At 37.4% G+C, this 23,817-nt stretch overlaps 1 protein-coding gene across 1 annotated transcript in view; it reads right to left on the bottom strand.

The window, feature by feature from the left end:
• Positions 1–5,826: 5,826 nt before the first annotated feature.
• COLEC12 (collectin subfamily member 12) overlaps positions 5,827–23,817 on the bottom strand; it is a 92,461-nt gene continuing 74,470 nt past the window's right edge. Inside the window, exons 4-10 of the mRNA XM_026699337.2 lie at positions 21,402–21,500; positions 19,664–20,710; positions 14,599–15,087; positions 13,035–13,171; positions 10,931–11,040; positions 8,747–8,892; positions 5,827–6,909 (exon numbers count right to left, since the gene is read on the bottom strand). Coding sequence (XP_026555122.1) covers positions 6,890–6,909; positions 8,747–8,892; positions 10,931–11,040; positions 13,035–13,171; positions 14,599–15,087; positions 19,664–20,710; positions 21,402–21,500 — 2,048 coding nt within the window. The 3' untranslated portion in view covers positions 5,827–6,889. The remainder of the gene's footprint in view (positions 6,910–8,746; positions 8,893–10,930; positions 11,041–13,034; positions 13,172–14,598; positions 15,088–19,663; positions 20,711–21,401; positions 21,501–23,817) is intronic.

Genomic DNA, 23,817 nt, shown 5'->3' with positions numbered 1-23,817 from the left:
ACCTAGGTCTTTCGTTTCCTATTTTGACCCACTGCATTCCACTGGCTTTACTTGTCTTAGACACCAGTCTTGCAACTTGGTGAGGATCCAGTTAATGCTGCTTTAAAAATAGAGTAAGAAGAAATGTGTGAACACAGATTAAAAGCATTTCCAGTCAGAACTTTCATGTATTCGTATTCAGATATGAAATGTTGACACCATGTAGAAAAGTTTCAGGTTTACTTTGGAATACGTATGTATAATTTATAAAAAGTGAAAGAATTCCATCTCTTCTGTATATTGTTTTTCTCATGTTGATCTAATTGCCTTGTAAATTAATTATTCAGTAACTCATAAGATTAACCAAGTTTTTTAATAAAATAAAAACAGCCATATTTTCTAAGCAACAGTTAAAGTAGCTTAAGTATCAGGAAGAGAAGCACAGCTTCAAAAGAACATTAGTAAATGAGAAATTATGATTAACTTGTTTCTTAGAATACAAATGATATAACACTATCCTTTAAAAACATTACTTATATTCCCCTTTTTTTAAATTGAAGACTGTCATTTTTCTTATAGATATCACAGCTATTTAGGAAGTATGTTACTACAGTATTTCACTCTATGAACCTGAATCAGAAAGTTTAATTTATTTTTACTGAAGTTGGGGTTTTTTTGTATGTGTGCACATGAACAAATCTTCTCTTTCTTTCTTCATCCTTCTGTCCCATCCACGCACACAACATATAAACCTATAAACATATAAACTCTGTAAACCACTTTGAGAGGGCTGTAAAGCACTATAAAGTGTATGCAAGTGCTATTGCTATATACAGGTAGTCTTCATCTTACATCTATTTGTTATTGCGACTTTTTGAAGTGGCAACAGTACTGAAAAAAATGACTTACAACTAGTTCTCACGTTTATAATCGTTGCAGAATCCCCACAATAATGTGTTCAAAATTCAGGTGCTTGGCAACTGGCATCTATTTACAACATGTCAGATCATGTGATCACTATTGGTTATCTTCTCAGTTAGCTTCTGACAAACGAAGCCATTGAATGAAGTTGGGTTTGCTTAACAGTAATAGCACTTAGACTTTTACACCGCTTTATAATGCTTTTTCAGCCCCCTCTGAGCAGTTTACAGAGTCAGCCTATTGCCCCAACAATCTGGGTCCTCATTTTACCAACTTTGGAAGGATGGAAGGCTGAATCAACCTTGAGCCGGTGAGAATCAAACTCCTGGCAGTGGGCAGAATTAGCCTGCAGTACTGCATTCTAACCACTGCACCTAATAATCTTGCGATTCATTTAACAGCTACAATCATTCTCTTAACAACTGTGGCAAAATAAATAAATCATAAAATCCGGTGTGACTCATTTAACCTTCCTTAGTCCTGATTGTGATTGTACATTGAAGTCTACCTGCACATACAAACTGCCATTTTAAAGTTGGTTGCACATTATTACAAAAATGTGTGTAGGTGGGAAATGACTATGACAGATTTGACGAGTTTCCAAGATAAACTGCTTTTCCTCAGCAAGATGCCTCTGATGGGAAGAAGTCATTAGATTCATAACACAGCGCTTTCAGACTGTGAGAGGGTTTTTTTTTCCTCTCCTGCCAAACACATTGCTGAATATTTTCCATGAACACCATGAAACTCTGCATATTCCAGATGCCCATGATTAATATATTTTGTAGTTTGTAATTAGGTGCAGTCACATGTGCTGTTTATAACTATGGGTGATAAAGCATTCCAGGCAGAGGGTGAAGTGGCTGCCAGCAATGAGATAGCATATTTTAACTTTTTATTATGTGTAGTACAACACCAAAGCTGCCTGGTATGGGGAGGTGGGTGGGAAACTTGCTAAAATGCTTCTTCTCTGCCATTCCCTAGTAGATTAACAACCTTTTCTTAGGAAGCTTCTTCTGGGAAGAGTTTCTTACAAATTTTAAAATGGCAAAAGTTAAGAAGAAAAACAATTGTCATCTGCCTAGACAAACTTTTCAGAGGATATACATCTGTTTAAAAATTCTCTACTCATAAGGGCTGGCAGCTTTTTTCCTATATGAAAATACTCGTAATCTTAAAAGCCTTGTTAAGAGGATATTTTTCAGCAGGAGGAAGCAAGTGTGAAATGTCATGAGCAATCACATTCCTCAATAATATTGGGAAGGGAAGCATGATCGTTGCTGCTAAACTGCAATGTTTGCATGGAATGGCAGTTTAACTTGGGAGAAGGTGAGAGCAATAGAAGCCATTCAGGCAGAGGACATGAAATGTCATGCCCTTGTTGGAGTCTGATTCTGAGGGGGAGATTGAGAAGCTGTCAGGTAGTAGGAGTGTGGCTCCGGTGGCTGTGGAAGAAATGGGGGAAGGGCACAGTCCGTCTGGGCATTCAGAGGAAGATCCAGGGCCACCCCCTCTTCATCCTAGGGCACGCAGGGAGGAACGGAGAAGGGAGCAATGTGGCTTACGGAAGAGGAAAAGGCCCTGATCCCTTTTATTAGTTGCAGCTGGGAGAACAGGATATAAGACGGGCATTTGCACATAGCACCTTGCTGGAAGCAAAGCGTGCATTATCTTTGTCAAGGCTTATCTGGGTCCTCCCAACTGTGTGTGCTTCGTTATCTTTTGGAAGTCTGCAATTTATTATCCAGGCCTGTCATGTTAATTACTTCAGCATGGTTTGTGTTGGTTTTTTTATTTCTAATTTATCTGTACTTTGGGTTTGAATTTCTTCCCTTCGTAGACTGTTTTTGGAAGACTTTGATCTCCAGCCGAGGATAACTGGACATTGAGGGCCAAGTTGGAGGTATTAAAGGGACTTTACCTATTTTTGTGACTTTATTGCTTTGGTGCCATGCCCCGGGTCATCACAGGAACTTAGATGGGAGAGCTCTGCTTAAATCTTACTCTCTTATTTGGTAACCTTTTAAACCATTAAGATCTCTCTGTCCATTTTTCTGCACTGCTTTCTTCTATCTTCAATAGATCTCTGTGCTTTACCTAAATATAAAGAAAAGTTCAATTTTAGCTGGGCTCTTTTCTATAGTTGTGTTTTTCTGGGCATGGTCTGTATACAGATAGTCATTTTATAACCTTTCTTGCCACAGTTGTTAAGTGAATCTCTGCAGTTGACTTTGTTTGTCTGGGACATTGCAGCTGTCATAAATATGAGTCCATTGTCAAGCATTTTAATTTTGGTCACATGATCATTGAGATGATGCAATATTCCTAAGTGTAAAAACCGGTCATAAGTCTCTTTTTTCAGTGCTGTTGTTACTTCGAACGGTCACTAAATGGACTGTTGTAAGTCGAGGACTACGCGTACATTCTTTCCATTTCTTTTTATGATTGTTCTCCCTTCTCCTAAAACCTCAGAATGCCATATTTTGGAGGAGTTTGGTAACACTTTTTTCTATTAAATATTATTAAGAGGCACAAGCTTTAAACTAAATCAGATGAATGGAATGGCTAAACTCGTGCCGATGGTGCCTGATTATGAAGGAGCAGGTTAGACAGAATGAGACCTTCTGAGAGTTTGAAATCTGTTGACATATGTGAATTCAGCAATCTTTCAATTATATTGTCCAAATTTCTTTTTTCTTTTTACCTTTCCCATCCCAAAAGAGCTATTTTGAAATCTGTAATGGACTCAAGATTGATATCATAACTCAAAATAACAAATAGCTAATTGGAACAAAGAAAAAGCCACACATATCAAGTTATCTGCCTATGCAAATACATATATCATTCATGAACAATTAATGTGAAACATGATTCTCTTTTTCAAAGCTGTTATGCACAATCTTCATACATGTGATCTGCATATGCACAGGAACCTTTAATATGTACAATTTACCTTGATGTAGTTGCATTGCTTTTTTCCTGTTATGTTTTAATATTTTTCTATGTTCTGTTGCTATGCCTACACATATTCTTTTATTCAGAATAAGATGCCGACAAGTTCTATAAGAAGTCACCTTGCAAAGTTATCTGAAATGAGTTTGAACCTGTTGGTCTAAGTAAGTAAACAAGACTCTTTGAAACCATCTATGTTTTGTATTCCTTCCTCATCTGATTAGTGAAAGATTTCAGAGATGTAACAGGAGGGCTGAGTCAAGCTAGTAATCAGTGGATCCTTGGGAGAAGCAGTAGAGGAGAGTGGTAGTATGCTCCTTCTTCAAAGCCTTATTGCTATTTCAATTGGGGAGTTGACCTCTAGGGTTCTCCACTGTGGGGGTTATGTTTACCATAATGATTTCATCTCATTTTGGAGATCCTGTTATGATCTGGTTCAAGTTTAGTATAATCAGGACATACAGTACTGTCTCTGGGTACACGAGCCAATTAAATCCATTAAGTTTCCATCTTTGTTTCTGGCCAGGACAGAACTCCAGCATGCAGAATTGACTCATAATCTACAGATCTATTTATATTCTCAGTTCTTGCTCAAAGAGCAGATGGCAACCATGACCAAGAGGTTTTTACCTGCTTCCAGCTTGTAACCCCTTTTATGGCAATTTCTGGGTCAGGGTCTTTGTCTGGATCAGGGGCTTATGCTAAGGGGTTTTGTCACCATGTTTTTTATTATTGTAATGTCCTCTACCTTGGACTTCACTTAGAGATCACAAGCTTCGTCTGGTTTACAATGTAATGACTTAAGTAACATCAGGTGATTGGGGAATACAGGGCAGATTTTCTCTGTCACTGCTCCCCTTCTCTAAAACAGCATAAGCCGGAGATAAGAGCTGTATCCTTACTATGGCCCTCAAGGGCCATTAGGACCTGGTGCTTCTACGGGGCCTCTGAGAGGCTGAAATGAATATTTGTTTGTCCTTGAGCAGAGGTATTTGTCACTTTTGTTTTGACTGTCCCTTAGTGGCAAATTATAACAGGCTATTTTACCTGATTTTAACCATTTTGCTGGACATTGGCATTTAAGTGGCTCTGAGCCCTTTGTGACAGGAGGAACACAGCATATAAATAACTTGACCAATATCCAATTCAAACTAATTCGAGAATTTGCTTTGGTACCAGTGAAGGAGAATAGAGAAGGATGTTAGAGATAGAAAGAAAAAGTTTGTATACATTATTTAACTGAACAACACAGATCACAGCAACAAATTATCCTAATGTAAAAAACATTTCGGAGGAAAAGTTAATTACTTCAATGTATTCATTGTTTTGATATTCTAAGTTTATCAATATTCTTTTTAGGTGCCCAGTTGTGTCCAGATCTGCAGCAAAATGATTACAGATACTTACCTTAAATATAAATATTCACAAGCAATCATAGTATTTTGCATTTTGCATACAAAAATCATGTAAATACTATTTATGTCAACATGTGTGACTTGCATTTTTTACATACAAAAATCATGTAAATACTATTTATGTCAACATGTGTGACTTGCATTTTATTTTCACTGTAATTTTATGTTAAGCACATTACTGAACACTGTGGAAGTACAGAAAGTACTGTTGTATTGCAGTATTTTGCTGGCTGACCCACCAAATTACATGCTGCATGCAGATATACTGAACTCTTTCCCAGTGCCTTGGACTTTGCTTTTTTATCTCTCTCTCTCTTCTCCAGAGCAATGTCTTATTGATAAACAACAGGAAGGCAACAGTGGCATGGAATGGTTAACTATTCTCTGACAAGTTCTTTTCCGTTTGGAAGAAAAAGCTGCAATTTGGAGGCACTGAACTGGAGCAGAAAAAAGCCTAATCAAGAAATGCCAAGGTCTATTGGTTCCTTTCCCCCCGACCCAGTGGGTAGGTACCAAAAAAGGCATTAAGAACAACTTGCACACGTCTGACAGAAATATCTATATTGGTTAAAATCTTTATTAGTCTTAAACTAGTGCCCAATGGTCTAAAGTCCATTACAGCAATAGATATTGCCTACACATGAAGAACATAAGAGGAACATAAAGCATATTTTATATTAGGTCATGTTAAGCAGCTAGTACACTAAGCCCTGCATAATAGCCAGTAAAAATTCCCAGGGCCCCTTTTTTTTAAAAGCTCTCTGACCACTTGATTATTTTGATTGGAATCAGGAAGACTGAATCCTGAATTCCCTATAAAATAGGTACTTTAGTAGACAATGCTATTCCTTCAAGTCTATTGCTAGACATTCAGCTGCCCGGAATTCTGTCAATGGACCAGTTCGGAAAAACAAGCATGTTGTCCTTGGATCTTAACTTTGTGTATATTTTTGTATAATAGCCTGCTAATGCCATCTAAAATCAATTTTAAAAGTTAAAGTTTAAACATGGGGTAATTTATTCCAGACTGTTATTTCTACTGAATGATAAGTAGCATTCATGGTGTTTTCTTTGATTTCTATTCACTATATTTGTATAAAAAGGCAATTCAATCAATGTAATAGGCAACATTTTGTACAAAAATACAGAATTTTAAAAGCTTTAAAAAGTATATTCTATATTACTGATCAGAACTGGACTATATATATTTATATATAAATTTTATATAAATTTATACATGTATATTTATATAAATTGCCAATATTTGGGAATTTAGCAAGTGGCTGCCTTGTTTACACAGTAGCTTTGTATTTTTTTTTGTCTTTCTAGAGTAGTAAAGTCATAACTTGTTATCAGCTTGCTATTTTCTAGTTCTTACCAGAACATATCTTCTGCTTAACGACTGAAGAGATCTACAAGTAGTTATGTCCAATTACATTTTCTACCAACATGTTTGTGCAACAGGTTGTAAAGCCCCTGAAAAATTAGAAAATGTGGCGGACAAATTGTGCTGATGAAGTTTATTCATCAAAGTTCTCAGTGCTCCTTTTCTTGGGTAATGGTTCCCAGTCCCAGATGAATTTTTTTGCAAAGAAAATGTCAGTCTCTTGGTCCATGACCTGTTACAATCCTGGAGGCTGAGCTGCAGTGGGAAAGGAAAAGTAACAAGTGTTACAAACTTGGCTTTAAAATCCAGAAAACAATGCCAAAGCTGCAAGTTGCTGTCCAAACCTGTGTCTGTTCATAGCCAGTCAAAATGCAAATGGTATGACAATGGTTAAGAAGATATAATGTGAGAATGTGAGAATCAGTGTGTACTAATTACAGGTGACAAAAGAAAGATTGCCAGTCTATCTACATAGAGTCCATTGCCATTTGCCAATGAATCACAAGGGCAGTCCCATTGGTTTCACCCTTGAAATGCAGAAGTAGAAAAAAAAACTTTCAAACTATTGATTCTTCTCTACAGGTGATCCCTCCCCATCTACCAGCTCCATAGTCTTATTAAAAGACAATTCTGACCCTTAAAATATCACCTAAGTGTTGACTATTGTTAACGTAGTGAAATCTTGGGTTCTTTGGAAAGATTGCCATACTAGCTGAGGAAAAACTTGTCTTTATTTAACACATCTGAATTGTGTTGTATAGTTGCTTAATCATCTTGGAGGGCCAGTTATAAAGTCAGATGTTATGCTGTTAATCATGTTGTAAGATAATTGAGGAGGACGGGGCAAGGAAGGGGATCTAATAGGGATCAAGACTGAAGTGCTGGTATAAAGGTCTTCTTGTATTACTTCACTGTAGAAGTTATTTACTTTGTAGGAAACAGCACCAAGTAAACACAAATAGATGTCTAAGAATTATTTTTTAGATGTTATACAGAATACGTTTTGGTTGCAGTGACAACATGTCTCAGATATTAAAAGCTGCTGAAATTTAAACACACATGAAAATTATAACTGAAATTTAAATTCAGGTTAGCATATAAATTTAATAAATAAGGAAAGATTCAAGAGAGCCCTATGTTTGTTGTATATTTCTCACTTCCTTTTCTGAAGAAGCTCAGGTGAGCATTTTATCCTAATTCCAGGCTTCTTGTACTATATAAAGTCAGGTTGAGAAAAGAAAAAAGAAGAATAATTTGTCCAAAACATCCAATGAATTTTATGATAGACCCACTACTTCAAACCCTTGCTATTAAATTAACCTAAGAGTCAGATATTAACTATTTCTCTATATAATTGATAATAACAAAATACAAAGGTAGAATTGTATCTCGTTTTTCAATTTTTCAATTTAATGTAAGATACAGAAATGCTTAATGAAAGGGGAAGCTGATTAATAACATCTGGCTCTTCACCCATTGTCTTTGATTATTCTAAGGTGCTCTATCTTAGGCTGCTTTTTCAAGTTTGGTTTTTAATAATAGTAACTTTTAGTACAGCAGTATTTTAATGAGGTACTTATCGTTATGGGTCTATTATTTGGGGGCGGGGGGTGGGTTGTATTCCACTTTGCTTTATTTTCACCAGAAAGGAAATACATCACTAAATACTCCTTTAAAAAACTTCAGGAACGTTTTCCTATTGCTTATAGCTTTTCAGACTGCATATTTGAGTTCTGAAATTACACTACTTAGGTGTTAATTGGAAAAAATAAATCACTGCATTGCTTTTCTTCAGAATTAGGTGGGAATGTTTTAGAACACTGATTGCCAGATGTATGTAACCTAGTAAGAATAGCTGTGTAATCTTGGAATACTTGCCACTAGTTTAAAACTCAGTGGCCTGGACATCAGAAGCAGCTATGGAGAATATTTATACACAGATGCTAATAAAGATTGATCTCAAGTTCTCTTCCAAGATCTTTTATCTGTGTGAGCAGGACATTCAATTCCCTCTTGTCCCAGCTGTAGAAATTTGGTTGGTAATACTCCTTTGTAATAAATGTGAATGCGTTTGGTTCAAAGCTTACCATACCTTTTTCCACATCTTGTTCACAAATAAAACTATTAACATCTTCACAGTGAAAGTCATTCCAGAGCCCAGCATGGATTAATCCAGCACAATCTTCCCCTGGTCCATGGCCATGTTTCCAGTTATCAGGCTGTCCAGCACTCCAGTTTCTTGCAATAAAACAAACAAATATATATATATATATATATATATATATATATATATATATATATATATATATATAGTCATTTCATAACCAAGCCACCATATGACAGTGTGACAGAAGAGATTTATAATAGTAAAAAAAAAGAAACAATTTCTCCTAAAGCAGAAATCATACTCCTTAACAAATAGTGCATGACTACTTTTCCTGGAAATTGAAAACAGCTGGGCTTTAGTGATGGGAATCAACTGGACAAACTGCCAAAGCTCAAAAGTCTAAAATTAGACCAAAAATTCTGTTCTGGTTTTGGACTGCACATAAGACACATGTGCAGAGTGTAATCCTTCAATGGGGTTGTATTTGTTTGTCTGATCTATAGCTGCATATGAGCTACTAAGATATAAATACACCTTCCTGTTGGATTTATATATACATTTCCAAATCAAAATATAAAGAATAGTTTTTGGTTATACAATATTTAGAGAGAAATACCTAATGTTATCATATCATAAACTAAAAACACATCAACAATCATATATTGCAAGAACTATCTAAGAATAAAAATAAATTTGTAGAATTAGAGCTACCAAATCTGGACTGTAAAACTCCAGAGCAGAGATTTGCAATCTGTTTATTGCTATCTAGTGATTTTTCAGATTTCTGTAGCCTTTGTATTTATCTGGGGAATGTTCCATCCTCCTAGTAAATTATCCTTTGGGTGGATTATGAACCATCCTTTAAGATTTCTTAAGGTCCTTAAAGCTGCAATGGTTTAAGCTACTAATGTGGAGATTTCATCAGGATAAGAAGGAATTAGCCAAAGATACCAGTAACATTTCCTTAACCTAAGTTCCAATGCTCAACAGCAAACAAACTGAGAGTCTGAAGAAAACAGCAATAATTTCATTCAGTGGGAATGAGAAATCTGAGTCTGGTTGATCTAGTGCTGATCCAGTGTTTACTCTGATTCCAGAATTTGATTGATATTTAGCTTCAGTGACAAATGAAGACACAAGTTTGGTACCAGCAATGATTTACAATTGATGCAATACAGAAGTCTTATTTTCTGTAATCAGCCAAGTAAAATTGACCCCTGTTGTAGCCTGCCGGCGGCTAGCGGAGCTGGCAGCAGAGTCGGACAGTGAGGAGGTTGGGGAGGAACGTGGGACAGTCCTGGAGGCTGAGGAAGGCTCAGACGAGGGCTATGTGTCAGAGGCAAAGATGGAGCTAGGGCAGGCTGGCAGTTATCAGCTGCCTTTGGAGTTGGACATTAGTGAGGCGGGGGAGCAGCTTGAACTGGTTCTCAGCCTGCGCATGCACAGAACTGCCAAAAGAAAAGAACAATTACGAATTAAGGCTTGATATGGGGGTAGGCTATAGGTGAATGGTGAATGGCCCCTCCAATAGGGATTAAAAGGGGAGCAAAAGGGGAGGGGGCTTTTGCAGGAAACAATTCATTCGTTTGTTTGCTTCGTTGAAGCAGTGTGAAGATTTGTCTGTGCATCCCAGAGACTCTGTGCCAAGCCTTTCCTTGTCAGCACTGCGCTTGAAAATATTTACTTTTCAGTTCTCCAGGCTAGATAAGGTCTGTGCTCCTAATTAGATCCTTGAAAGACTGTTTGCCAGGCCTTTGGCTGAATGTGAATGCAAGAAATTCACCTTTGTTTAATAAACGGGGTTTTGCCGGGACAAAAAGTCTGCTTATTGCTTTTTGAGGAAGCCTAGGTCAGAACAACCCTTTCTCTTTCTTTATTTGATGTCCCTCCTCCACCCACACAAGTTTGTATAAAAGTTGTTTCAAAAAACCTGTGGTTTCTCTAGCCTAGTTTGCTATTAACCCTGTAATAAGCATCTTAAGGTGCCTTATTCTCTTCTTTTATTGGTTATTCAGGATTTTTTTCCTGGCAATAAGCCTTTTGAAATTAAAGAATTGTTAATCTGAATCTAAAACACAATGCCTTTGTAAGGCTGCTGCATCATTTCCTATTGGTAGATGCTAAGAAACAGTTATAGCAGAAAACAGTGACTGTCCTTTCTGCACTCACATGTATTCTGGTACAGTGCCATCCAGCCATCGCCACTCATCTTCCTTCACTGAGTCAGTGAGACCAATCCAGAAACTGCCTTTTGCAATAACTTGTTTTTTCAACCATTGCTATGAGCAGAAGAAAGAATCGGTCACATTATTTCACATCCCCGGGTTTTGGCTCCCTTAAACTACTTTAGCCTCTTGAAAAGTATGACTGAGCATAAACATGAGTTTATCGGCAAAATCAACTTGGAACTCTTTCTGAGTGTATCTCATTTGATCTGAGCATCCTTCCAACACATCCTTCCTTTCATGCTCCCAATCCCAGTCCAATTTCCTTTTCATTATCGGCCAAGAATGTCTTTTTCCCAACCAATTTTCTGGTTAAAGAAGGTGCACTGATAGTAGTAATAGCCAGCTATGGCATATGAAGTAAAGAGAGGGACTTTTTAAAAATTTCCTCTCTAGCAATGGAAATTCTGCAAAGTAGATTGTGAGAAATGCTGCTTCCACAGGGTCTACTTGCCATGTGGCGGGCTCTGCAGCCCGAATGAAAAGGGATTATCAGAGAAACTGTCCCTTGTTTCTTTCCCCTGCTTGCTGTCACAAGAGCATCAGCTCAGTAAATGCTGACCAAGTATTTTAATTTGTCTGCCTCAATACAAAATGCTGTCTTTTATTATATTGGCTCATTGTAGCATGATGTGGGTATTAATGCAGCTTTAGTTGCACTGAAATCAGATTTGAAGACCTCTAATAAAGAGCCATTTCAAATAAATAGATAAAACATTTTGGGGCTCTGAGATTGGGGAGAAGGGAACTTTGAGGCTGATTGGGAAGGGCTTGTTTTATAACTTACATTAACACCACCACCCCACCACCACCCCAAAGCATGTAGAAATTACAATAATCATCTCATCTGGAAGGACATCCTCTGCCTTATTTGAATGCTCACTATTTCTGGGGTTGGAGATATTACTTCCAGCGATAGCATTGGTTTACATTTGCACACACACTGAGTTTAAGCTGACATTTGGGACAATCTTTTATTAGTCTTCATAGGGTCAAACTACACATTGCTTATGTTGCCTTCAACATTGTTTTGTCATGTAGTGAAGCCTAGGTGTGTGGGAATGTCATTTTATTAAGATGACAAAGTGGACAGGAAGAAGGTATGCGTTCCTTTTCCAGTCCTGCCCTCACCTTTCTTGAATCAACCCCCTAACCTGCATTTTGCTTTATAAAAAGAAAATCATGGGGAAGGGGACAGGCATAGGCGTCACAATATCAGCGGAAAAAGAAAGAGCGATAGATCCTCTTCTTCTCATGGACTGCTCCGAACAAACTGGCCGCCACTGACAGCTCCATGTCGAGAAAGAAAAACGAACGTGGATTTTCAGCAGAATACTCAATCTAGGAAACAGCATCAGAAGCTCCTATAACAAGTGATGGTTGGTCTTCCACGCAAATACAAGTGGGAGTGGCAACTCAGCTGTTAAGCAAAATAGTTGCTAGGGAAACTGCAACTGTGCTTACCAGCTTACAATCTTACTTCAGTTTTCCTTTGCTTTACAGCAAGTAAATGCAAGGATTGGTCACAATGTTACTTTTTCATCACCATCATCACTGCAAATGGTCATAAAATAAGGCAGTTGCTAAACAAGGACTACTTGCATTTTTTTGTCAACGTTTTACAGTAAGACTGAAATCCTGATTATCCCTCCTGATTATCTTTAGTCAGATGTTTATATTTATGAGACATTAGCACCTATAAAATGAATGAAGGCAAATACATGTGTGTGAGGGTAATGTTGGATTATCCAATCTGGGTCGATCACCAGGACCAGAGGTTCAATCTTCTGTAGTCACACATATTCTGGTGAGAGACAAGTTAGCTGTGGATGGGATGCAGCATGAGTCTGAAAACTTGGAAGCCTAAACTTCTGGTCCAGGTGACCGACCCAGGTTGGATCCTGCAATGTATAAGATGTTTTCTGACTGCCTTGTCTAACTTACTCAACTCCAATCATTGTCAACTGGCATGGCTGGAAGTAATGATGTTGCATACTTGCTCTTTTGTGCTATTTAAATCTAACTGCATGCTAGATGGGATTTTATACCTGTTCCTCTTTGCTATTGATGAAGACCAAATGAGATGATTTCTCTTCGCAGAAAAGCTTTGCGTCTTCAAAAATGGCTCTTTCGTTTGAAAAGTAGTAACAATTGCCTGAAAAGTTCTTCCAGTAAACAGGACAACCTGTAACATGAAACACTTGCATATAAACGCGCAGAATGAAAACTTAACCTCCCTCTTAGAAATTAGGGCTTTGAATACTTTGAAAATGACTTGAAAGAAATGCTTCATACTTCAGGGACACACAGCAGCACCCTATTGTGCAATATGTTAAGGCAGCCTGTTTTTTTTTTCCTCTAGGCTTTAGTATGGCCCAAAAAAGATGCCTCTACTTTAAGAATCAACCCATTAAAATCAATGCCACTATTAAAACAGCAGCATCTTTTTTTTCCCGAACTCACACAGAAGCCTGAGAAAAGATGCACTGGCTTTAAATAAGCATCAGGGACACACTGTGCTTATGTGAAAACCCAAGAGATGACTTCTGTTTTACTCCTGAAGCACTCATAACCCTAGTAGATATAGTTTTGAATAACATTACTGGAAGCCAAGCAATTTGAAAAACTAATTATCTATTCAGAATATTGTTGAAATGGAATCAGCCATCCCTTTCTATCAAATTGGCCTTCAAATCATTTCTAGTTTATCATAAAGAAAAATGGGGCTCAGTTTAATAATACGATTGTACGATAAATTTTGAAAAGATTTTTTTCCCAGATTTTTTTTCATGTATCAAAACCATTCTGCTAATACTATTTTGGGGTAACTTTGTATGCAAAGTTTGAAAAAAGTATTAACAATGAGATTTGAACAATCGTACACAATTACTTATCAAGTTTTAACAGGAATACTGACGATACTGTATACTACGTTTTGCCCATTTTTCCATATAATACATAACTTTTCCCATTATTACAAGAGACAGATACTGGTCCTCATATATGTATATGGGTTCTGTAATAGCATGGAAAATGTTTTGTGAATTAAAAGATAAGGGAGAAGAAAGCCCAATGAAAAATCAGGATATACACTGAATGTATATGAGAGTTGAAGGAAGAGAGATTAGAAGATGGGGAAGAATAACTGGTCAGCTCGAGTTTCTACTTTTTATATATATAAAATAGTACAAAATACTAGGACTTAGGGTCACAATTATTTATTGTCTTCTTAACACTATAGAGAGAAGCTTTAGAAAGTGAGTGAGAAAGACAGAAAAGAATGTGTTTCATAGCCTCACGATCACTCGGTGTATAATGTGACAGATTAAATGGCTGGATTTAACTAACTGCTCTGAAAGAGAATGTGAGGAATTCTGACGGGAGAAAAATGTAACACTTGCTTTTCTGTACCTCCTTAGAAACATGGTTTTAAAAACCATGATGTTCATTTAATGCTAGTTGGAGGCTTGAACAGATAAACTTCCATTGCAATGCGTACACAGAGTACAATCCAATCCAATCAACAACATAGTTTCAAACCATACTTTTATATATTGGTAATAAATATACAGTGAAGAATGCAGACAGATAGTGGGTGTGTTAACAGCTTACCGTTAATCTCGCTTTGTAGTGCCATAGCTATTCCTGGACTTGGCGTTCCAGGAGTACCAGGCAGCCCAGGAGGACCAGGCTCTCCTGGAAGACCACGTAGACCAGGTACACCTGGGAAGCCAGGTATCCCACGAGCACCAGGTATCCCTGGTTCGCCAACACGTCCTTGAAGACCTATGGGTCCAGGTGGGCCTTGTGGGCCAGGGGGTCCATCTTTGCCAGGTGGTCCAGGGAGTCCTGGATCTCCACTAGGACCGGGCGGCCCAGTCTTCCCAGTTGAACCTCTCTGGCCTTTAGATCCAGGTGAACCTCTGGAACCTTTTCCACCTTTTTCGCCTGGTGATCCAGGTGGGCCACTTGGTCCCGTTTCACCTTGAGGTCCTGGAGGTCCTGGTTCACCTTTGTCTCCTTTTTGTCCCTTAGGCCCAGTAAGTCCAATTGGACCTTGGGGTCCTCTGTCACCTTTGGAACCTCTTGGACCTGGAGGACCTACAATAGAATGAATATGTGGAGAAGATCAGAAGAATAATGAAATAATCTAATGTAATAAAATTAGTGAGCTGCAGTACCCCTTGGTACTAAGGACATATTTCTACTTTAGATTTAAATCAGTTTCTAAGTATTTTTAAAAATACTGGATTCCTCCAAAAAACTCAAGAAAACTTAATCTATAAGTGTGCCTTTATCATAAGACAAGTCAACAAAAAACTGAAACTATATAGATGTTTACAGCTTTCTTAAAAGATTAAGAAATTGCCCAAATTTGTTCAAGTTGTTTAACTGAAGTTGTTTACCTGATTCAGTGTTGCATCAAAGAATGTCCAAAATCTTACCAAGCATCCCTCTTATTTATATTTTTGTTATTTTAAAGTTTCCTGTTTTATTTATTTTATTTTATCCCACTTTCATTATTTTTATAAATAATTCTAAGTGACGAACCTATCTAATACTCCTCCTCCTTCCTATTTCCCCCACAAGGACTGTTGGACTGAGAGAGAATGACTTTCCCAAAGTAGTTTTCTCTTAACACTTTGGTGATTTAATATAAAGCCTTCATATATTTCAGTAAGCTTTTCAGTACAATAACAAAAATTCCACTCCTGGAATAGTTTAAAAGATTTCATTAAACTCTCCCCATGGGCCAGAGGCCAGCACAAGGACTGTAAAGTCCTTTTTAGAAGCTGGGCTAAAGGGGAAAAGTTCTTGTTAAGACAGCTAAAATACAACACTGGTACGCAGACTAGGCTACGTCAGGAAGTTCTGCCTAACTAGTTGCAGCCTAATGCAATGATCTTTTATCATAGGGAGACTGGGGAAAAAACAGACACATTAATAAGATAAAATTATTCCACCCTCCAGTTTATAACATAAGCCACCTATTGGTAACACCAAGGCAAGAGCATCTGAGTGTTATCCACCAAGAACGCAAGTTTAGTTGGGTGTGGATTGGCTGGAAGGTTTAAGCATTAAGTGTACAGAGCTACTGTTAAGTTGTAAACAATATTTAATGAAGATTTATCAATGCAATGAGTATTCAGCATTTTTATTAATTATCTGGATGAAGAGATAAATGGACCACTAAAACTATTTTGTAGATGGCACGTACTTCCCTGTAAGATTAAAATAAAATTCAAAGTAATAGGTTAAAAAGATAGGCTGAAAATAATAGGATGCAATTTAAGAGAGACAAATTTGAAGTTATGCATTCAGGAAAAGAATTCAAATGCTGAACTATGGGACAGGGAATAACTGACTTACTAGTACTGGAAAAGAACTTGGAATAATAGTTGATTATACTCTTGAGTATGAGTCAATAATATATGAATGCAAATAAGAAAATGCAATTTTAGGATGCATCAAGAGAAGTATAGTTTTCAAACCATGGAAAATATTACTTCCTTTTCTTTCCTTCCGCAGACCCACTAGAGTTTTTTTCCCAGTTCTGGGCACCACATTTTTAAAAAGATTCAAGTGAATTGGACAATCAGAGATTAAAAACCAAGTATTATAAAGAGAGACTGAAGGAGCTAAGAATGTTTGACCTTAATGAGGAAAGATTGAGTGGAAATATGATAGCACTCTTCAGATCAGATATTACACAAAGTTTAGGATACTAAACTATTCTCTGTTGTTCTGGAGAACTCGCTATATTTTACTTGGACTGAGTAAAACCCAAGTTCTTTGGGGCCAATCACTCAGCTCAATACCTCAGTGTACTATTGTGGGGAAAATGAAATAAAAACCACTACATAACGTATATACCTTGAGCTTCAAAAAGGCAAAGATATAAATCTAACAAGTAAACAAATATCTGCCATTGGTGCTTTAATTTGGATTCCTGCTTTGAGGAGCAGACAGACATCACCTAAATAACATTTTTCATCTATGATTCTAAGATACTTCAACATAATCAACATAATCCAAAATGTCAAGTCAAACCAAACATATAGTGGACCAATTTTACCTTGCAATTATTTTTTAAATTGAGCTGTTTGGAGTAATGTTACAAAAAACTAATACAATGCAGTATTGTTCTTGCTACTAGAAATTGGCATTTTAGACAATACTAATTCGTTCAATTATTACATTTTGTTTTAGAAATTAGTTCCAAAAGAAGAGTCAGACAGAGGAACATGAGTTTAAGAATAGCCAAAAAAAAAAATCCCAACCAGCAATAACCTTATGACATTAATACTACATTTTCACATAATCTGTATTTTAATTATCCAACAAATAGCTTATAGTCTACACCGGTGTTTCTCAACAAGTGGCATCCATTATAACAGGAAGTTCAACTATTATTGCAATATAGGTCCATAAGAGTACCAAAACAATTACATACAATAGTAGAATATTTGTATAAATATTACCTTTTTTTTGTTCAATGTATCAAGATCCAGGTTCTCTGATACAGGAATAAAGTAACATGAGAACCACTGGTTTTGACCACTGTAATTAGTACTGCTTAAATGAAAGGTTGACATTTGTGTAACCTTTTCTATGCTGCTTTGAAAATATGTCCATATTTCAACCCAGTCTAATTGTTCTTCCATTAGCAGTAGATCTTTAACTTTGAAACCATCACTAAATGTTATGCTATCAAATTCTATAGCTAAACTACATGTGTTCCTTTATATAGTCTTATAATTCTGAAATAAAAAGTTCCAAAGCTGAGAAAAGATTAATGGATTAAACATCTGTGATTAGGCTACATTGGCAGAAGGAAAAGAGGGATGCTTCATGGTTGTACAAACTTTGAATTGGTTTGTTACTTCCAGAAGGTCTGAACTGCCTCAAAGCTACTTTGCAAAACAATGTTGATCTTCTTGCTCTGGAGAGCAAAAGAGGCATATTGAATCTTGTTCTGTAAAGATGTCTTGTAGCAACCTCTGGGAATACTGAGGGTTTTCTAGGCTGCATAGCTTCAGTAAATGCTGCAGGTAATTCCAAGACTGCAAGACCCTCAACCTGCACTGGAAGAAAAGTGAAAACTACCCCGAACCCATTCAAAAATCACCCAGATTGTTTCACTAAGGAACAATTCATCAGGTCACCTCTCCACTTCAGTGAAGCAAAGCACAGTGTCTGAACAAGGCAAATAATATTTTGTCACACGAGACTCATTTTGCATAGGTATAATGCTTTTTTCTAAAATTGACGTCATTGTTACAGATCTTCAGAATAAATCTCAAATAAATATATCTTACAGTGTATAGATCTGCTGAATGAAACTTGTAAACTTGACCTTCAGGTCAGCTCAAACGTCAACATTAAATGGTTTATGTAAATAAAAAGAACAGAAATCTTCAGGAATAAATTCAAGTATTATTTATACTGTCTGTAAATAAAATCCATGTGCTTTGTTAATCAAAGATGCATTGTGTAACTGTAGGCCATGTTCTGAAAATTATGATTTTGAGATTGACAAATTTATATTAATGAATTATGAGGCACAGAACCACCTGTAAATCTAATATTAAAGAAAATAAAGCCACTTCTCTAAGTCCATCTAAAAACTACAAACAGCAATAATGCAATACAATGGTAAGTGTGATACGTGGAGCTTATAAACTGTTTTAGGGTTATGTGACTTAATAGTTTGCTTGACATTTTAAAATTTTATTTATTTTAATAATTTATATAGCCACATACCTCACAACAGTGAGTCTGGGAGACATACAAAGATGAAAATAGAACTGACATGAGAAAAGAGTAGGTCTAATAAACCTATGAAGCTGATAAGGGTAAAAAGAAACAGTACCCTTATATTCCCTTCCCCACCAATTTTACAGAAAACCAGGAAGTACAGTGATGTAGTCACCAGATTTATTTTCCTGCAATGCTTCTGAAAGCCATATGGAGCTGGTAAGCTGGGGCAGAGGTGGGATTCAAAATTTTTAACAACCAGTTCTGTGGGTGTGGCTTAGGTGGTGGGTGTGGTTTGGTGGTCATGTGACTGGGTGGGCGTGGCTTGGTGGTCCTGTTATTGGCTGGGCGTGGCCAACTCAATATCACTCACATCGAGGCACGCATCTCCTCGCCTGGCCTCTCATGACTGTGGGGATGCTGCAACAGACGTAAGTGTGAAAAACGGTCATAAGTCACTTTTTTCAATGCCATTGTAACTTTGAATGGTCACTCCACACAAGCAAAGTACCAGCAAAGGAGGGGGAAAAAACTCCAGAGAAGTTCCAGAGACAGGAAGTCTAATCTTGCCAAGAAAGTAATAAGGGTTAACGGAGAGGCAGTTTCTGTAAGGAACACCAGAATGTTTCCTTCCTGCCTTCCTTGCAGGATTAGGCCAGTAATTTCTTCTAACAACCAGTTCTCCGAACTGCATAGAATGTTAATAACCGGTTCTCGTGATCTGCGGTATCCTAGACCAGGGGTCTCCAACCTGGGCCTAGAAGACTTCAACTCCCAAAAGTTGCTTTGCTGGCTGGGGAATTTTGGGAGTTGAAGTCCTCCAGACTTAAAGTTGCCAAGGTTGGAAACCCCTGTTCTAGACAATTTGAAAATCAATACCAATATTTATTTTGGAAAAGTCATCCAATACATTTCTTACCTTGCAGTATTGTAAAATTTTTAATCAGCTGGCCATGTTTAGAATCTACCAGCTTCATTTCTTCCATTATGATGGATAAATTGGCTACTTCGTTATCTAACCGGGCCCTCATCACATCCTGCTGCATCCTTAAAGTAGTAGCATCAAAACGAACATTAGCTAATGTGTTGTTCATAAAAGCCAGCTCATCCGTATGCTTGCTAAGAGTATCCGTGCACGTTGTCCTGACATCATTGAGATTGCTTGTTAGTGTCCGTAAGTGATGGGCAGTGTAGCTAATATTACTAATAATGTTGACAATATCTGTCTCAAAGCTATGAAATTGATCTTCTTGCTGGCTAAATTTGGCAGATGTTCTGTTTTCATATTCTTTATAGTGTTCTTGGAGATCCTTCAAACTTTGTTCATTGGCTTGAGCAATAGTAGTGATATTCTCCATCTGTTCACTGAAAGAGTTTAACTGACTGCTCATATCCTCAAGTGTATCATTATTAGCTTTGGTCATAACTGAATTGTTAGCTGCAAATACTTGCAAAATCTGCAGTTTCTCTTTAAGCCAGTCGGTATCTTTCCGTGCTTGGAGGGCAACCTGCTGAAGGTTCTGAAAGTCATTTTTGATTCTTTGGATAGCCTGACTTGTGTCATCCACAGATCTCTGCAAAGCACTGATAAGATTTCTTTGCTGAACCTGTGTCTGGTTAAGATTATTTAGATTCAGTATGGCAACATTATGGGAGTGCATTTGGCTTTGTAAGCTTGTTTGAATGTTATTTGTGTCTTCTTGGAGATCACCAATGTAGTCATTGTAAGCTTGAAGAGTTTTGTTGATGTTGTTGATCATGAAAGAGTTGCTGTCCAAAACACCATTCATTTGACTTTGCCTGTCATTTAACATGCTACCATGTTCTTGTAACTTTTCCAGTGTATCTTTGTTCTTTGTGGTTTTCTCTGACATCTCATGAAGTTGCTGGCGGAGGGCTAGGATGTCAGCTTTGAAACTTGAAAGCTCTGTGTTTGTGGTCATGGCTTTCTCTTCAGCTTGATAATCTGAAAGAAGCATAAAAGTGATAAACATTCACATTTGGTACTTAGCAGAAGAACAGTTGAACAGAGTTTACTTCTATACAAATAGAAGGATAAGCCAGTATATAAACAAACTTATTTGGGGAATTGCTAATGAAGATCAGCTTGCATTGGGGAATTCTGAATTAATACAAACTAATTTCTATAAATAAGTCTGGTGGAAGGGTCACTGATACATAGAAAATTAAAGGTATACAAAAAGCATGAGTCCCATTTTACTGAGAGACCACCAGTAAATCTAGATCAGTATCATCTGTTTTCACTCTCAGAAGCTCACCATGGTCTCAGGCAAGAAGAAATCTGTCCTGTTGTATGATTCCAGAAGGGTGAAAACTGTGTTTGCCAATATTCCATTTACCCAAGAGATTGATCTTAGCTTTAATGCACTTAACACATACTTTAGTTGGTTTTATAGTGGAGTAAATCCATAATTCGTATATTCATTTACTCAGTATGGTACCGTATAAAGTGCAGGATTCAGAATTTGAAAGATTAAAGATGAACTGTTAACAAATTAAACTAATCTTTTAAAAAATCTATTGCCACCTACTGTAAAAAAAATACTTCTGGTTCCAATTTTAGTATGTTGATGATGACTGTGATAAAGGTATAACAATTTCATGATTAACTTAACCAGATCATTCATATTAATTACCCAGTTTCTTTAAATCACTCTTCACTTCTAAAAGTTTCTCACTGCATCGTTGACGTGAATCTTCCATGTCACCAGAAACATTGTCCATTTTTTCTACAACTAGAACAAAAGAAAGCAACGTCTTAGCAGTGATCAATATTGATTAAAGGTTGAAAGATATAATCCAACAATCTATGGATTTAGGCTCACCATTCCTAACGATATGTTAAAATAGGCACAAAGAAACCAGACTAGCCTTTCCACTGGCACCGGTACATAAAAATAACTACAATGAGATTGTTGATGATAATAACAATATTAGCAATAAAACAATTTATTATGTGCTTTTTTTAAAAAAACGATGCTACCAAAATAGCATGCAACAAAATAAAACCATATAACATGGTCTATTAATTTTTTTAAAAAGAAACCAAAAAACAGACTGGATAGAAACCAAGCAATAGCAAAAAGCAATTATGCTAGATTAAAACTAGCAATAAAACAAAAGTTACACATTAAAGCCTGTAGAAATACATGTTTATTCATAATTTTAGTGAGATACACAAAGAGGGAATCCAGAAGATTAGATCTAGGAGGTTTACACATTATAGGTTTACTCATGCCACCTATATGACAGGGACACCTGTCTCTTATGTACTTTCACAGAATCTCTTAAAAATGGAACTGATAGAAAACTCTTGAATACTTAACCTGTAGGGAAAACCTTCAAATTCTGTTATGGAAGGCAGCTGAAGGCAATACTAATGGTCCTCGACTTACCACCACAATTGAGTCTAACATTTCCGTTACTAAGTGAGATAGTTATTAAGTGAATTTTGCCCTATTTTATGACATTTCTTGCCGATGTCATTAAGCAAATCACTGCAGTTATTAAGTCAGTAACACAGTTGTTAAGTGAATCTGACTTTGCTTGTCAGAAGGTCGCAACCTGACTCCAGGATACCGCAACTGTCATAAATATGAGTCAGTTGCAAAGCATCTGAATTTTGATCATGTGACCATGGAGATGCTGCAACAATCATGTGAAAAATGGTCATAAGTCACTATTTTCAGTGCAATGGTAACTTTGAACAGTCACTATGAACTATTGTAAGTCGAGGACTATCTATACCTGTATTAATAGGGATTTTAGTGTTTTTCAATTGCTCATTAAAAAAAATATATGGCTAAATTCCTTGATGCCTTCCAGGCAGAAAGGTAAGATTGAAATCAAACAATTGAAATCTGAAGTTATTCTATGGAGGGAAATCTAATGACATGTGTTGGTATTATAATAAAACTAAATGTTGTACATGAAAAACCTGTTGAAAAATATTTTGTCCAGTGAATTCTGTACTTTTTTGAGACTCTATAGCTATTCTAAATGTTTTAATGCCACATTCACTATGAAACTGTGTTAGGGCTTTTTTTTTTTTTTAGATAGTTGCAAAGCATGAGAAAGGGCATTGGTACTTACCTGACACGCCCGTTCTCTTTGAGCTGCGAAGAGCATCCAGTAGTGGGAGGTGCTTCAGTCTCTGCTTATCTAGGCTGGGCTTAATTTGCGGAACGCTCCTCCTCCTTCATGGGACTCCTCCTCAGCGTTCCCCAGTTTTGGCGAAGACGAGAGAAATAAACGCCCTCGTCCTCAATGCCCTAACAATTCATTGCCCAAACAGGACCCCACCAGACGGAAAAAAGGGTGGAGCTGGATGCTCTTCGCAGCTCAAAGAGAACAGGCATGTCAGGTAAGTACCAATGCCCTTTCTCCCACGAGCTGCTCAGAGCATCCAGTAGTGGGACATACCAAAGCTTGGCCTGTCCTATGGGAAGGACTCTATCTGTCTTGGAACCCCCTCCTGGTCCCTGTGGACCCGTTGCAAACCCTTCTGCCAAAGGAGGCCTTAGCTGATGCAAACACATCTATTTTATAATGCCTACTGAAAGGCGATGGAGAGGCCCAGGTTGCGGCTCGACAGATGTCAGTGATTTGTGCCTGTGTCGCCCATGCTGCCGATGTTGCGGTGCTCCTTGTTGAATGAGCTGTTATGCCCCTGGGCACATGTAGTGATTGAGTCTGATACATTTTCTCTATTGCGGTCCATAGCCAACGGCCTATTGTGGAGGATGACACCTTGCATCCCTGAGTGTTGGGCTGAAAGGACACAAATAAAGCTTCCGTTTTTCTGAAAGACGCTGTGTGGTGAATATATATTCGCAATGTTTGCCTCACATCCAGCCGATGCCATTGTCATTCCAACCCTTGGGATGGCCTGGGACAAAAATTAGGAAGTATCAGTTCTTGTGCCCTGTGAAAGGCTGAATTAACTTTGGGTATGAACATAGGATCAGGATGAAGGACGACCCAGTCAGAATGGAAGATGCAAAGATCTTGTCTGATCGACAAGACTGCCAGTTCCAAAATATGACAAGCAGA

Source organism: Pseudonaja textilis, chromosome 3 (assembly GCF_049901715.1).
Source record: "Pseudonaja textilis isolate UNSWEBS1 chromosome 3, rPseTex1.2, whole genome shotgun sequence".
In the NCBI taxonomy this organism is placed as follows: Eukaryota; Metazoa; Chordata; class Lepidosauria; order Squamata; family Elapidae; genus Pseudonaja; species Pseudonaja textilis.
This window is presented reverse-complemented; position numbering and strand designations above follow the sequence as displayed.